This window comes from Gopherus flavomarginatus, chromosome 7 (assembly GCF_025201925.1).
Source record: "Gopherus flavomarginatus isolate rGopFla2 chromosome 7, rGopFla2.mat.asm, whole genome shotgun sequence".
In the NCBI taxonomy this organism is placed as follows: Eukaryota; Metazoa; Chordata; order Testudines; family Testudinidae; genus Gopherus; species Gopherus flavomarginatus.
The window spans coordinates 61066484-61081440 of NC_066623.1; the positions used below are offsets into that span (position 1 = coordinate 61066484).

A 14957-nucleotide genomic window follows, 5' to 3' on the forward strand; every position below is an offset into this window, starting at 1 on the left:
ATGGTGGTCTGCCTCTTCCGGTGACTCAACCCTCCGGCCAGGTCACATCCAGTCCCACCCCTTCCAGGGTAGCAGGAAGTCCCTGCAAACACCAGCCTGATGTCCTTAGGTCAGGTTTCCTGACTCTAGGCCCAGTGATCTTTACACCTCTTGTCTCCAGGTTTTCCAGAGTCCCTACTCTTTGTATGGAGGTATCATGCCACCTTCCTCAGTGGCCAGGAGGGGAACCCAGATCCTCCCTCAGTGCCAGCTGCAGGGGTTTTGCCGTCCCAAGCAGCCAAAAAAAAAAAGCTGCGATCACGATCTGCGGCAATTCAGCAGGAGGTCCTTCGCTCCGAGCAATAGTGAGGAACTCTCTACTGAATTGCCGCCGAATATCTGAAAGTGCCGCCCCACTCCAGAGTTGCCGCCCCAAGCACCTGCTTGATAAGCTGGTGCCTGGAGTCGACCCTGCCCTCCGTCTTCTCTGGATTCCAATCCAGGGATCCTGTGGAAGCAGACAAGGTCCACTCCCCCAGACTCCTCATTTGAGTGCTTCCTACCTTGGACTTCCCGCTGCCCCTTTCTGGGCTCTGCAGAGTCCTTTCCATTTCTTGCGGTGAGCGATACTTCCCTGAGTTTCTCCCCTGGCAGTCCTGTTCCTCTTTGTCAGAGCTCCCTTCTGAGGGACTGCTCCACCCCTCTGTCTACCCAGTGTCTCTTCTGGCCTGTTCCAGGGTTCCTGTGTCAGGAGAGGATCCCCAAGGCCTATTCCCATCTCCACCCCTGGGCTTCCTCTTTCCTCTGCTGCCCTGAAATCCTGCCATTGGCCCACAGGCCTCTCTATTGACCAGAGAGGGACTGCAGTATTCTTACCTTCTCACTGTGGTTCCTTCACCTCATTGTAACTCCCAGATTCTTCCCAGCTAGACTTCATCTTTAGTTGGACCTGGCCCATCCTCCAGGTGCAATTGGATGCATTCATTGCTCTCTGGCTCCAGTTAGCCCTTTCTATACCAGTGTGGCATATACACCCCATCACACCCTCTTCGGAGGAAGACGTGCCACAGGGCAGGGAGTGAATGTTAGTGGGAAGTGGGCATCCAAATCCCCTACATGGCTTAGAAAATCTCAGCTAAAAGCCACATGTTGTACCAGAGTCTGAGGAGACAGCCACAGCTTCTCTCTTAGAGGTTCCCTCCCATTTGTCCTGGTAGGTTTTGTCACCTGGCTGATTCGGCCGCAGTGCTCGCAGCCTGCGGGATGTACACCGAGAGGGACGTCGCCTTTCTTAAGACCAAAGTGGCCACGATCACCAAACTCTTCCTGAACTCCGAAGTCCCTCCTAAACTGCGGGTAGGATGCTGTAATAGGCCCTGCACACTCGCTACCAGGGAGACCCGGGGCCTGCAAGTCATCGCCTGAGAGCCTTATGGACTGCGGGGTATCTGGCTCAGGGAATTAATAATGGGACCCAGGTTTCAATCTGCTCCAGCTGAACATACTGCAGTTCTGATGACTTTGGCATTGTGCAAAGTAAGTTATTAGCTTCAATCCAGGTCCTAATGGAGAGTGTCTGTGATAACCAAAACCACTCTCACAACTGACGCTAACTGGTAATCCAGAGAGAGTGAGTGAGTGGGCATGGCGACTGAATGACTATCTGGACATGGGCCCTTCTGGTCAGGGCTGAGACACAGTGGCTGGCTTTACGATCAATAGAGAAGAACCTTTTGGCCTGTATTCACTGGAGATCACTCATACTCTCCCTCCCCATTATGCTGCACCTCCTCATGGCACACTGCTGTTTTTTTTTTAAATCCCTTTTAAAAGCATGGTGAGGGAAGAGGCAGAAAGGAGATTCTTTTGGATTTTGGCTAGTTAGTCAGGAAATAAACTGAGACCCTGCTTAGAGAGCTCTGAACTGTGACCAGGGCTCTATAAGTGGAATGCAGACTCCTGGAAGGTGCGAGGGCAATTGGTGGGGGGGGGGGGGGAGTTACTAGGGGTGTTTCTGTCTGGGATTCAGTAGGGATGCCACCTGTGCCTTAAGCCCCATTTGTGAAGTGGTCTCTGTTCTGTGGCCAGGTGAACATTTCTGAGGGCCAGAAAGATTTAATCCGGAATTTAGCTGCCAAAGGGGTCCTGGATCGCAGCCTCTATCACATGGCCTTGCTCAACGTCTTCCCAGTTCTGATATACTTCTGGAAAAGGTAAAAATCCCTCCCTTTTGGGCAGGGCGAGGGGGGTGCAGAGGTGGGTGTCGGGCGCTCTCTCGCTTTACCTCCTTCCAAAGAAAATGTGAGTCCGAAAGGGACATTATTACTGACTGTATTCCTCAGATGTGTTAGACTTGATTTGCTGTCTGTCCTTGACCTTAGTATTTCCCCTACAGATACTGTAACTGGAAGGTAATGGAGTCCTTCCGCAGGTACCCAAAGATAAAAAAAAATCTCTCTCCACTCCCAGCGAAGGCATCACCTAGAACATCCAGTATCTTCAGCGGGGGTAAGATGAGACTGTCTCTTCCTCATCCTCTCTCTTTCTCTGATGTTTTTGCCCTGTCACATATGCTGCATGTTAGTCCTCTCAGCCTTGCCCATCTTCTAATGCCTCAGGTAGTGGCTCACCAGTGGTTCTGTATGAGAGGCAAAGTTTGATATTAAAATATCTTTATTTGGTGAGTATTTGCATAGATCAGGCAGCTGTAATGCTTCATGGTGTAAACTGGATCAGGTCAGGAAGGAATCTTCCTCCAGGTAAAGTGCTGCACAGTTGTCTAGAGGAGGTTTTTTTGTGAAACATCAGGTAATGATATAGATACTGTAACTGAAGCAGAAGACAAGAATTAATGGATTAATATTGATCTGGCAATTCCTATCTTCCTATGTTGGTGATCATTTTCAATCAGCATGTTGGTCTCAAAACAGCTAAACCTCTCCCTTCATTCCCTCCTAGATAGCACATGAACACCCCACACTGGTTAAGTCCCATAACTGTACATCTGCTACTGAATACAGAAAGTCAAATCAGGGTCATAGCCATCAAATGCACTTTCTCCATGATAAACACACTAGATTCCTTATACCACGTCCCCCCAAAATATTCAACCCTTCAAAACACAAATTAAACTAAAGTAATTCTGGTTGCCGAATTTGCTCCCAGGCAGGGCCGGCTCCAGACTCCAGCCTACCAAGCACTGGCTGGGGGGGGCACCTTGGGGTTTGTTTTTGTTTTTTTCGGTTCCGCAGGACAGCGCTGGGGGTAGACGGGGATTGGGAGGCGTGGCGCCGTGCTGGGGGGCGGGGACCTGGACGGTGCAGTGCGGTGCCCGGGATGGGCGGGGACTTGGGCGGTGCGACGCGACGCTCGGGGGGCGGGGACTTGGGCAGAGCGACGCGACACGGGGGGCGGGGACTTGGGCGGTGCTGGGGAGGGGCAGGGACTTGGGCAGTGCGACACTCGGGAGGGGCGGGGACTTGGGCGGTGCGATACGGCGCTCGAGGGGGCGGGGACTTGGGCAGAGTGACGCGACGCTCGGGGGCGGGGACGTGGGCAGAGGGACGCGACACGGGGAGCGGGGACTTGGGCGGTACAGTGCGGTGCTCGGGAGGGGCGGGGACTTGGGCAGAGCGACGCGACACGGGGGGCGGGGACTTGGGCGGTGCAGGGCGGTGCTGGGGAGGGGCAGGGACTTGGGCGGTGCGACACTCGGGAGGGGCGGGGACTTGGGCGGTGCGATACGGCGCTCGAGGGGGCGGGGACTTGGGCAGAGTGACGCGACGCTCGGGGGCGGGGACGTGGGCAGAGGGACGCGACACGGGGAGCGGGGACTTGGGCGGTACAGTGCGGTGCTCGGGAGGGGCGGGGACTTGGGCAGAGTGACGCGACACGGGGGGCGGGGACTTGGGCGGTGCAGTGCGGTGCTGGGGAGGGGCAGGGACTTGGGCGGAGTGACGTGACGCTCGGGGGCGGGGACTTGGGCGGTACAGTGCGGTGCTCGGGAGGGGCGGGGACTTGGGCAGAGTGACGCGACACGGGGGGCGGGGACTTGGGCGGTACAGTGCGGTGCTGGGGAGGGGCAGGGACTTGGGCGGTGCGACGGTTCTTGGGGCGGGATCTTGGGCAACGTGACGCTCTGGGGGGCGGGGACTCAGGCGAAGCGACGCTGGGGGTGGGGGAAGCGTGTGGGGGCAGCTGTCTTTGTCTTCGCTTGGAGCGGCAAAAATGTTCGAGGCGGCCCTGTTCCCAGGCGGGTTCGGAGGTGAACGCAGATTAAGGAGTGATTCATCTCTCATGTAACTTCGCTGACATCAGTGCCTTTATACCAGGGCTGAACTGAGCACTTACAATGCAGAGAAGCTGCGGTCAGAGCTTGGGGGGTGACACTCACTAGAGTTCAGACATGAAGTGGAGTGACTGGTATAGGGTACATTCTCCCAAGGACCAGGGACAGTTTTCACTCCTCAGCCTGGCACTTAGTACCAGCTCATTTAAGAACCAAACTATGAAATGATACTAAGACATTAGCAGTGAAGTGGTTGTCACTCCCTCTGACACCTTGGATTTCTCACTGAATAGTCATGTGGCAATTTTCTAATTGACTTACCACTTTTAATCAAAATAGTCATTTTTTTATTAAAGAGTTTTATTTTCTTTAATAGTTAGAATAGAAAACAGAGAGAGAGAGTCAGGAGTATGGTTCTATTCACTCTACTCCATCGTTGAATGACGGTCAAGTCATGCAAGTGCTGTGCCTCAGTTTCCCTGCATATAAAATGAAGATCTGGAGTCTTGATTCTTTTTGTTACAGCAGTTTTATGTGGCTTTATATCTGAGTATTGAATCAAGACCATTGATGTCTGTTGAGATGCATATTAAGAGGTACTGACCCAGGCTTAACAGAGCTCAATATTTATCCCAAGGAACAATAAATCTTATTTTCACTCAAAAGTGGAAGTTACTATGTGTAACCGTGTCAACCTCCCTTCCTTATTTGTTTGTGGAATGTTTAACGGGGCTTCTGAGACCAGCTCCTCAATATGTCACGGCTCTAGTCCCAAAGTCAGGATTATTGACCTCCTGAGGAGGCAGACAAAATTTGATTCATCACATGATTATTCTCAGCCAAACATCAGTCAAAATTTCAATTGCACATGAAAAGACTTAGGGTATCTACCTGACAGGGCTGTTTGGGAGGGTTAATAAATCTTCATAAAAAGCTTTATGGAGAGAGCTATATGCAGTACATGCAAATTATTACAGTCATTAACTATTTCTGTTCCATGCTGTCCACTCCCAGGCACCAGAGTTTGTGTTAAAAACCATGATGCTTTGAGATGTGACCAATCATTATCCCAGTATTCAAGTGTTGCTCTGGACTGGACAGCAAATGGAATAGATTGAAATGGCACTTTGTTCCGACCAGGCCTGGCCATAATCCAGCAAGGAGTGCCAATTGGACAGACCCCTGTGCCTGCACAAAGCTCCTTGCAGGACTGGGGCCCCAGCAGAATCCAAACTCTGTAGCTAGGGCCTTTAACAGACTAACATCCTCACTAGAGCTGACAGAGGACAACCCATAAATCACTCTGACCTCCATGTTATAGCTACTCACAGTCTTTGTGTCATTTTCTAGAGTTGCCCATTAAATGAGAAGAACCATCTGCAGTTGTTACCAGTGTCCGCACTGCAAAGCTGAGATAGTGGTGGGAGAGCAAAGCAGATTCTCTTCTGCTTCATGTCATCCACACACTTGCCAGCCAATCTCAGATGGCAGAATCTGTATTGTTGGTGTCATTGTATGAGGAGGGGAAAATACCCAGTTGGATTTCCAAACCCAGGATAAAACTGTATTTTAGGGCAGTCAGAAAAATCTTGTTTCGACTTGCAAACTGAACTGTTTCTGCTGACTTTTGTCAAGATACTTTCCTGATCATGATCACACCCTAAAGTAAGAGCTTTGCCTAGTGAGGTTACTGACAGGATGGGTTAAGTAGCTTGTTAAAAAAGTACTCTACAATTACTAGGAAAAATATCCTAAATATATACTGATCGCACAAAAGCATGTTTATTTACTTTAGTTTATTTCTGGGATTACAGTCACTGCAAAGAAGCAGCTGAGCAGAGTAATGTCTCACAGCATATACATATTTTAAATTCATCTCTCTTCCCAACCCCACTCCCTTTGGGTGCCTCTCCTTCTGGGAAATTCCCAAGGAAGAGACTTGAATTTTTCTTCCATCTGGCCACATAGTGTCCCTGTTGCTCCGCTTGTGCCTTATTTTGTCATCAGCAGAGGATTGAGCAGCTTCGGGTGCTCAAAGCGATGTCTCATCTGGGATTGTAGCCTTTGAAGATGTGATGAAGGACCTTCTTTATGAAAGCTTGAAAAAAAATATAATTCAGAACTTCAGATCTCTAATTCAGGGAGGGAGAAATTCAAATGACATCTGCCACATGAAGCTGAAGATAGTGCTCCATCCTACAAGTCGGTTTGTTTGGTTGTGTGAATGGAGGGGTAAAGAGGAAGCCACATGGAGCCACAAAGACACACAGCTTTACACACAGCCACATGGTTTAACCCATTGCCACACATGCCCAGCTGGCTGGCTGTGCGGCTGTGTATAAAGCTGTGTATCTTTGTGGCTCCATGTGGCTTCCTCTTTACCCCTCCATTCACACAACCAAACAAACCACCTTGAACAACATCCGAATAAACACAATGCCCCACCTCCTATCCTTCAAGACCTGTATCATGCATGGGATAGTCAGTAGCTCCTACCCTTCTTGTTCACTGCTGCAGCAGAACCTAGGTCAAGAGGTGGTTCCCTCTGATATTCATTCGTCCTCTCATCTTGTTTCATTGACTGTGCCTGATGTTCAAGGAGAACAGCCTACAACAACATCAAATGAGATGCTTGTTGGACTACCCTGAGCTGCTTCCTTCCCCCTCTTGCCCAAGGATACATGTCTATGTCACATCCCAGTCATTTAATATGGGATGGGGAGGAGAATCCAATCTCATTCTCCAGTACCCCTCAATGCTGTCTGCCAATCCAGATGAAAGGAGCTGAAGAAGCCTGAAAATCTGTGTGGGAGCAGCTGGTTGGTAGAGCAGAGGAAGGGGGAATCTATTAGATGTATTAGAGAAGGATCCCATTGCTGGAGAAGTTACTATGCTGTATTGTTTTGCCTCCTCTTTCAGTAGAGGACTATCCAATCATTAGGTTCACACTGCTCAAGGGGATCCAGCTGCTGCTACCGCAGCCTCGGGAGGAAGTGGATTCTTCTACAGAGCAAAAGTGTAAGTAACTTTGCCCCTGAGGCTCTCTGACCTGGGAACCGAGTGCCTAGTGATGAGGAAGGAGCCTAGGAAATCAGACTTTCCTGTCTCTAGCTATTCCTGTCCCCACCTGTGCAGTACTGGGTTTACCATGGTGACATGGTGCTTGGCCCAGAGTCAGAAGGGGCCCTGGCCAGCCCAACTCCCCAGCCGGTTGAGCCAGCTAGGAAAGCTGCCCCGCCCCTGCCCCACGCTCACCCCACCTCTTCCCACCCCTGCTCTGCCCCAGGCCCACCCCCACTCCACCCCTTCCCCTGAGCTACGTCCTGGCTGGGGGCTGCAGCAGGGGTCGGGCATGCCCCACACTCACTGGGCGGCGGGAAGGGGAAGCGGGGGCAGGGGGAAAGAGGCAGTGGGGAAGGAAGGGGGTGGGATGGGGAGGAGATGGAGTGGTGGGGAAGGGGCATGGGATGGGGAAGAGAAGGGGATAGGGAAAGCAGAGGCCCAGCATACAGATCCCCTTGGCAGCAGCTGGGGCTCCTCTGTTAAACAGGCCCATCAAACCCTCACCCTGACAAGCCCCACCTCCCCTGCATCTGTATCATCCCAATAAGCCCCCCCCCCCCGACACCCGCCCCACTGAGCCCCAATCACCTATACCTGGACCCCCATCCAAATAAACCCCACCTTCCCTGCACCCAGACCTCCCCCCCACTGAGCTCCAACCACTTTCACTTGGTCCCCCCTTGCAGACTTACATTGCCCCTGCACCTGGAACCTCTCTGTGCATCCAGATCCCCCACTGAGCTGCCTGCACCCAGACTGCCCCCCACAGAACCCTCTTACCCCCATCTGGATACCCCCTCTGCACTTGGATCCTGCTGCCAGGCTGAGCCTCCCTGCCCACATCCGGTGTGCCTGGCCCTGGCGCAAAAGGGACAGGGCCCCAGGGTGTTTCTGTGGCAGGCCTGGCCCTTATGCTGTGTCAGGGTCAGGTTCAGCCTCACAGACAAGTCCCTGTCCCGGGGGGCAGGGGACAGGTTATTCTCCCACCTCCATGCAGCCAGTGGCCTGTGCTCCTCATTGCCATGGTGGAGCTTCCACATTTATTTATTGTAAAAAAAATTGCAGGATTTTAAAATATTATGCACAGAATTTGATGCAGAATTCCCTCAGGAATAGGGGGCACTGTACAGCTGTGATGGTGGGACTGCGAAGGGGGTGCTGGACAGTAGGGGATCTGTGGGTGGGGGAGCTGGTCCGAGGGTATGGTGTGCAGGATGCTGTGCAGTTGTGGTGGGAGATCAGTTGGAGAGGTCTCTGGGCAGGGGGTGCTGGGCATAGCGGGTCCAGGGGCATTGGGCATAGGGATCTGTGGGTGAAGTCTCTGTGTGAGAGGGTGCTGGGCATAAGGGCAGGGCACTGGGCAGGGGGGCAGTGTGGAAGGGGCACGCTGGCAGCGCAGGACTGGGCGGGCCAGTGTGCATCTACCAGTTGTGGGTTTGTAAACAGTGCCCTTGTGCTAGGCTGAGTGGAGCCATTCCCGCTGCGCTTCAATGCCCCCAACCGATCTCTCGCTCTGCGGACCGCCCCCCATCACATGCCCTATTTCCCCAATGGGGGCCCACAAATATCTTTAGTGCTGGGCCCACAAAAAGTTAACCCAGACCTGCACCTATGTAGATGTTGCCAGGCCACCTTGGGAGCATCACGTCCCCCTGCTGATCTCTTTACCCCAAAGAGAACTTAGGAATGCTCTTTCTCTTGAGTTCATCTTCCTATCTGCCCAGGAAAAAAGATGCTTAGATGTTAGAATGTTGCTGGTTGCTTGTGTGGAGGGGGCCTGCAGGGTGATTTTCAATTCATGATGGAAAATTCTCTTGGGTTTTCTCTCAGCATCGTCTGGAAGCCTCAACTGGAAAAAGCCTCCATCTGGCATTTGCGTGACCCAACAGATTGGGTAGGTAATGACCGGGAAACCTCATCTCCTTCCATCCAGACCCGGTGCGAGTGCCCAGCCTGAGATGGGAAATCACTCGCTTCCTAGGCTGAGTACAAATTGTGTGGGCATGCCAGCTCCCTGTCCCCCCAACCTACCCCGGGCACAATGAAGAGTGGGGAAAGTAACCCCAGCTGAAGATGACTACAGAATAAGGGGGTCCTGCTTCTGTTCTTGGCTCTGCCACAGACTCCCAGTGGACTAACTACTCTCTCAGGACCTCATTTTGCCATCTATAAAGTGGAGATAAAAACACTTCCCTTCCTCGGGCATTGTAAGACTAAATCTTTGGAAGGCACTCTGATCCTGCAGTGATGGGAGCATAGAGGGACTCCGAAAGACTGTACTCTCCAGGGCTTTGTCCAGTTCAATTCCAAACAGTCCAAGGGAGAGAGTTTGGGAGATTATGCCCAGTCCAAGAGACCTCGCCATTGGGATAGCTTCCCTGATAGTCAGGCTTTTCATTTCACTGCTTCTAGTTAAGAGCCCTTGGACCATTCTGAACTTTAACTCCAGAGGAGAAAGTAGGACTAAGTCTAGATGGAGTCAGGATGGGTTGATGAATAATATGTACCGACACATGCTCATGGACCAAGGACCAGGGCCAGGAGGGAGTGGTGGGACATGCTGAAACTTGTTCTGCTTCTGAGGAAATGACTGTATCCATGACAACATTTGCATCATACAAACCAAAACTCACTAGGGGTGGATGGGATTGTTGGCTTCTCAGCTTTGTTGCAATTCCAGTGCATTTGTATAGTACAGGGTCGGTGCCCTCCTGTCCCCCGCCCATCATGGATTGGCATTGCCTGACGTTCTTGCTCTTTTTCCTTCAGGCAACAGCTTCAAGATGCTTCTAAAAAGCCATCCTAATCCATCCTCATTTTCACGATTTGAGTGCACCCAGAGGCTGGCTCTGAAGGCACAGCAGTGCTGCAGGTCAGGACTGAGGTGCACTAGCAAGGCCGTGGTGGGAGGTCTGGACTAGAATATCAGGAGTTGTGGCAGTTCAAGCATTAGGTGCTTTGGCAGACGTATGGGTTGCACAACACCTATTCTCATAGTCCTTGGCTATGGACAATGATGGCATCTTCTGCCTTCAATAATGTTCTTTAATCACTAGCCCCTTCCCCCATAAAGAAATAAGTGGAAGCAAAAGAAAGAAAGAAAGGTCAAGGGAGGCAGGCCTAGGCACTAGGACAGGCAGTGCCTGCCCACCCTTCCACTTGGGGGATAATAGCAGAGAGCAGCCAGCTAGAAACTCCAGCCAGCAGGGCAGGAGCAGCCAGAGCAGGGACCTCTAGACATCACAGTCAAAACTGTAGCCGGTTCTGACTTTCCCTGCCCTGACTGGCTGTTTGCTCCAACCCTCCCTCCCCCTCCTCACAGTATCTTCACCTCACCTTCAGTCCACACCTGCTCCTCTTATCTTCTCCTCCTCTGCCTTGTCCCCTTCACTTCCCTTTCCATTTGGCTGATCCCCTCCTAAGTAAACCCACCCCTCACCCCGGTCCAAAATAATTGTGGAATGAACATGATGTTTGCTGCCTTCCCGCTGATCGCTCCACTTGTGTGTTAGACCCCTTCCCCCAGCCTGAGGCTGTCTAGTCTCTAGAGACAATATTGTCTCATTGTTTTCTTGTACTTCCCAGTCAGTCCATCTCTACCTGTTGTCTCATCTTAAGATTCTAAGCTCTTTGGGGCTGGGGCTATCTTTTTGTTCTATGTTTGTCCAGCTCCTAGGGCTGTGGTCCATCACTGGGGCTACTAGGCACTTCCGTAACACCAATAAATAATAATTGATAGGTTTGCTGCTTGGGTGTATTGATTCCCTGGGTGTACTGCTCTTGTCCCAGTTCCAACAACTTACACAAAGTAAGCGGGCCCCCTCTGTGCCTTTGAAGCAACATTGCAGGAGAATCTGGTCTCTCTGTAAGGCTTTGTCTATAGGGCCGGTGCAAGGATGTTTTGTACCCTAGGCAAAACTTCCACCTTGCACCCTGTGCCCCTGCCATGAGGGGCCCCCCTCCCCCATGGCCGCTCCCCCCCCGCCCTGAGGCGCCCCCCCGTGGCAGCTCCCTATCCCCCACCCTCTGCCCTGAGGCACCCCCTCACCCCTGCTCTGCACATGAGCACAAGCACGAGCACCCCGAGCTGATTGGTGCCACAAGCCTGGGAGGCGGGAGAAGTGAAGCAGCCACAACATGCTTGGGGAGGAGGCAGGGCAGGGGTGAGCTGGGGCGGGGAGTTCCCCTGCATGCCGCCCCCCCCCACTTACTTACTGCAGGCGACCCTCCCCGCAGTCCCCTGCCCCAGCTCCCTCCGCTGAAATGCTGACGACAACCGGGGCAGCTGAAGATCCGGCCGTTGTGGTCGCTGCCGAAGAAAATGGCGCCCCCCAAATCCTAGCACCCTAGGGCGCCTAAATGGTTGCACCGGCCCTGCTTGTCTACTCTGAGGATATGCCCCAGTTACAGCCACCAGCCACCAAGGTAGCTGCACCAGTACAAACCCCAGTGTGGGCAGGCAAAAGCTCTACAAGCTGCAATTTGCGCTGGGGGAGCTTGAGACTGCTTGAAGCAGGGGCAAGCTGCATCGTTGCTAACCTAACCACAGTTTAAAGCCGCTTTGCCTGCCTACACTAGTGCAGCTACCATGCTGGCTGAAATCCCCAGTGTGAACAAGGCCTAAGGGAGCTGTATCCGTCCCCCACTATCCTTCTGGCTTGATAACTGCCCAGAGGTCATTGCAGCCCGTGATGTAAAGTGTTTTTCCCCTTCACAGAGACAGCGGGAAGCCTAGTGCTCCAATGTTATTAGTGGATGCTGCAATGGTTGAAAAAAGTTCTGAGTTTCAAGCAACATGCACAGAGAAACTTTCTGCTCAGATGCTAGCAAGTGCAGAGAATAAAAGGTTCTGTTCGCTAGATGTGTTCCTAGTGTCTATCTGTCTGCCTCTAAATAAAAATAAGCAGAGCAACCTCCACGGTGAATTCCTGTCCCTTCAGACTCTAAACAAACCACATGAGCCTCTGAATCCATCTCCTGTTCTCACTCTGATCCCCTTTTTGGAGATGCTAGAGAACTGGAGGCATTCACCAAATAGGTAATTAAATCCCACCACCCTCTGTCCACACGGCACAAATGCTCATAGACATAAAATGTCAGATCTGGAAACCGGTCAACAAAATACTGTGATGGGTTCTGGATTATTTCCTTGAACCTAGAATAGGAAACAGGATTTTACGTGGGGCATCCCAATTCACTGTGAAGTATCAGAGAAGTAGGTTTTCCCACTTTTCATCAGCCTTTGAGAGAATTTCCTGGAAACAAACTAAGGTCCATGCGCTCCCTGCTTTGCATCTGTGGCTTCTTCCTTTCTCACCCTTGTTCTCCTGCCCGGGGATTAAAAAAAATCACTTTACTGGTAGGGGGGGCGGGATTTTGGCCACTAGTTTTCAAAATCTGGTTGCAAAATGCACTTAAAGTTGTTTTTTGTTTTTTTATAATGCTGGAAGTGAAAAAAGGACCCCTTCCCACACAACTCCCCTCGCAGTCCCCCAGAACTATCTTCATCTGGGACATCAATCCCAATATGACCACTTACCATTGCGGTTTTCCATCATAGTGCGCCCCCACATTTCTGATTAACCTCAACAGGTCAGTGACAGTATCTTTATGGGGGGGCGTCTCTTTTCCATGTTTTCCAGAACATCTTGATCAATCTGAAAAATGACCCATAAGAGATTGGTCACTCTATGAGGTTCCCATACCATAGAAAATACTCTCCTCCTTCCCTCTCCTTCTTGTCCCCTTGCTACTGCGATCTCCCACACTGGAAACATAGTCACTATCCCATTATTTCTTATATTTTCAACAGAATTTTATAGCTGCTGTGATAGTTAAGGCTGTATAATTGTTTCCATCATAACCCCCTACTGTCAGTCACTCAGAGTTCTCTAAAACTTTTCATCTCTCAGGCTGAAATTTTCCAGGTTCAGTGTCTGTCTGGGGATGAATTGGGCTGTCTTTGTTTTTTTCACAGAGTATGAGCTAAAACAATCCAGCTGTTAAGAACATGTAAAGAAAAAAAAGTAAGAACCTTCCCTATTATAAGCAAAACCACCACCCAGCCTTGCAACCCCCGAGAGCCAAAAGGACTAGATCAAAGAAAGCTGAAATTTAGCTGGGAGAAAATAAACCAATGTAAAGAGAAATACCTCTGGTGCCTTGTGGCTTTGTTTCTGCCATTTGCAGGGTCTTGAAATCACAGTTTGCACAAGCACAGTGCTTTGTACAAGTGCAGGGGGTTTTTTAGCCATTCTTAGCAAAGTTCTAAATGCAAGCATGCGACACTGCACGTGTGCATGGCTGGCCTAGATGCACTGTGAACATGTTATGCATTGAGGCCCCAATCCTGCAAGCTCCTTCATGCAGGCAGACCATTATATCTGTACAGAGACTCACTGAAATATCATAGGGGGCTACCCACACAGAGCAATTTACACAAAGGCCTCAGTGAGTGTACATTTACTGCACACCAAAAGTATTTGTTCCAACAGGTAGGGCTCCACAGAACCTTTTGCGTTACTGACTAAGGTGCACAGTCACTGCACACCTGATACAGAGAATTCTGGTGGGTCCAAACCATTCTAAGTTATGGAATTTTTTTTCCCTTTCAAGCCATAGGAATCCCATCAAAAGTCAGGAAGTGCCACAATTAAGACTGTATATGCAAACTTAAGTCCCCTTATACATAATGCATAGTATTCAGGACCAAATTCATGTAACAGAGTTCAGAATTTGGCTCAGAGACTCTAATTACATTATATACTATTTGTCAAATAATACAACACAACACAGGTTTTTCCCCCTAGAACCCTGAAAGGCGCATCTTGTAAGGTATGCAGTGAGGGCTTGATCCCTGACACCTATGGAAAGGCTGTCATTGATTTCAGTGGGCATTGGCTCAGGCCCTGTGGAGCCCATTCACTACATATCTTCAGGTATGTACAAGGGGGCAGAGATAGCGGAATGATGGTTTTATGGTTAAAGCACTGGACTGGGACTCAGGTGATCTGGCTCTGGATTCAAGTTTCCAGCAGACTCCCTGTGTGACAGACTCCCTCTGAATCAATCTGTGCCTCCATTCTCCATTTGTAAAATGAAAATTATACACTTTCTTTCTCCCACCTTCTCTCTCTTGTCTATTTAGATTGTGAGTTCCTGAGGGCAGGGATTATCTCCTACTATATGTTCATGCAGCACCTAACATAATGGGGCCTTGATCTTGGTACAAGCTGTTAGGTACTACTTTAATACAAAAATAAATAATAATCAGCATTAAATGTGTAACCTTAATTTTGTCATTTCCTGATTTCTGAGTGCTTAAGTGTGCAACCGGCATGATAGTATGTGGGGGAGGAGATTTGGAATGAAAAAAACGGCAAAAAATATACTTAAAAAGGTACAAAACTGATGAAGTTTTCAGATATTTAAAATACGAAATGGCAATATAGGAAAAAACACAATGCATTTTCTTAAGAAGAAACTATCTAAAGTATATTTTAAATATCAAATGTATATTAGCAATTTGGCAAACCAATTCAGATTCCATTTTGTACAGGAATCCACTGATAATGAAGTTATTTAATATCAGTGCACTGGAAAAATATGTATATTGAATGATGCCTTG

At 50.2% G+C, this 14957-nt stretch overlaps 2 protein-coding genes across 3 annotated transcripts in view; one reads left to right on the plus strand and one right to left on the minus strand.

Annotated features, from left to right (window-relative positions):
* The window catches only part of RGSL1 (regulator of G protein signaling like 1), a 36574-nt gene extending 26045 nt beyond the window's left edge, over nt 1-10529 (plus strand). Inside the window, exons 17-22 of the mRNA XM_050962286.1 lie at nt 1197-1335; nt 2068-2192; nt 2375-2487; nt 7190-7285; nt 9161-9224; nt 10100-10529. Of these exons, the coding sequence (XP_050818243.1) occupies nt 1197-1335; nt 2068-2192; nt 2375-2487; nt 7190-7285; nt 9161-9224; nt 10100-10136 (574 nt within the window). The 3' untranslated portion in view covers nt 10137-10529. The remainder of the gene's footprint in view (nt 1-1196; nt 1336-2067; nt 2193-2374; nt 2488-7189; nt 7286-9160; nt 9225-10099) is intronic.
* LOC127055794 (2-5A-dependent ribonuclease-like) overlaps nt 1-14957 on the minus strand; it is an 821333-nt gene that overhangs the window by 742621 nt on the left and 63755 nt on the right. The gene's annotated exons all lie outside the window — the stretch shown is intronic.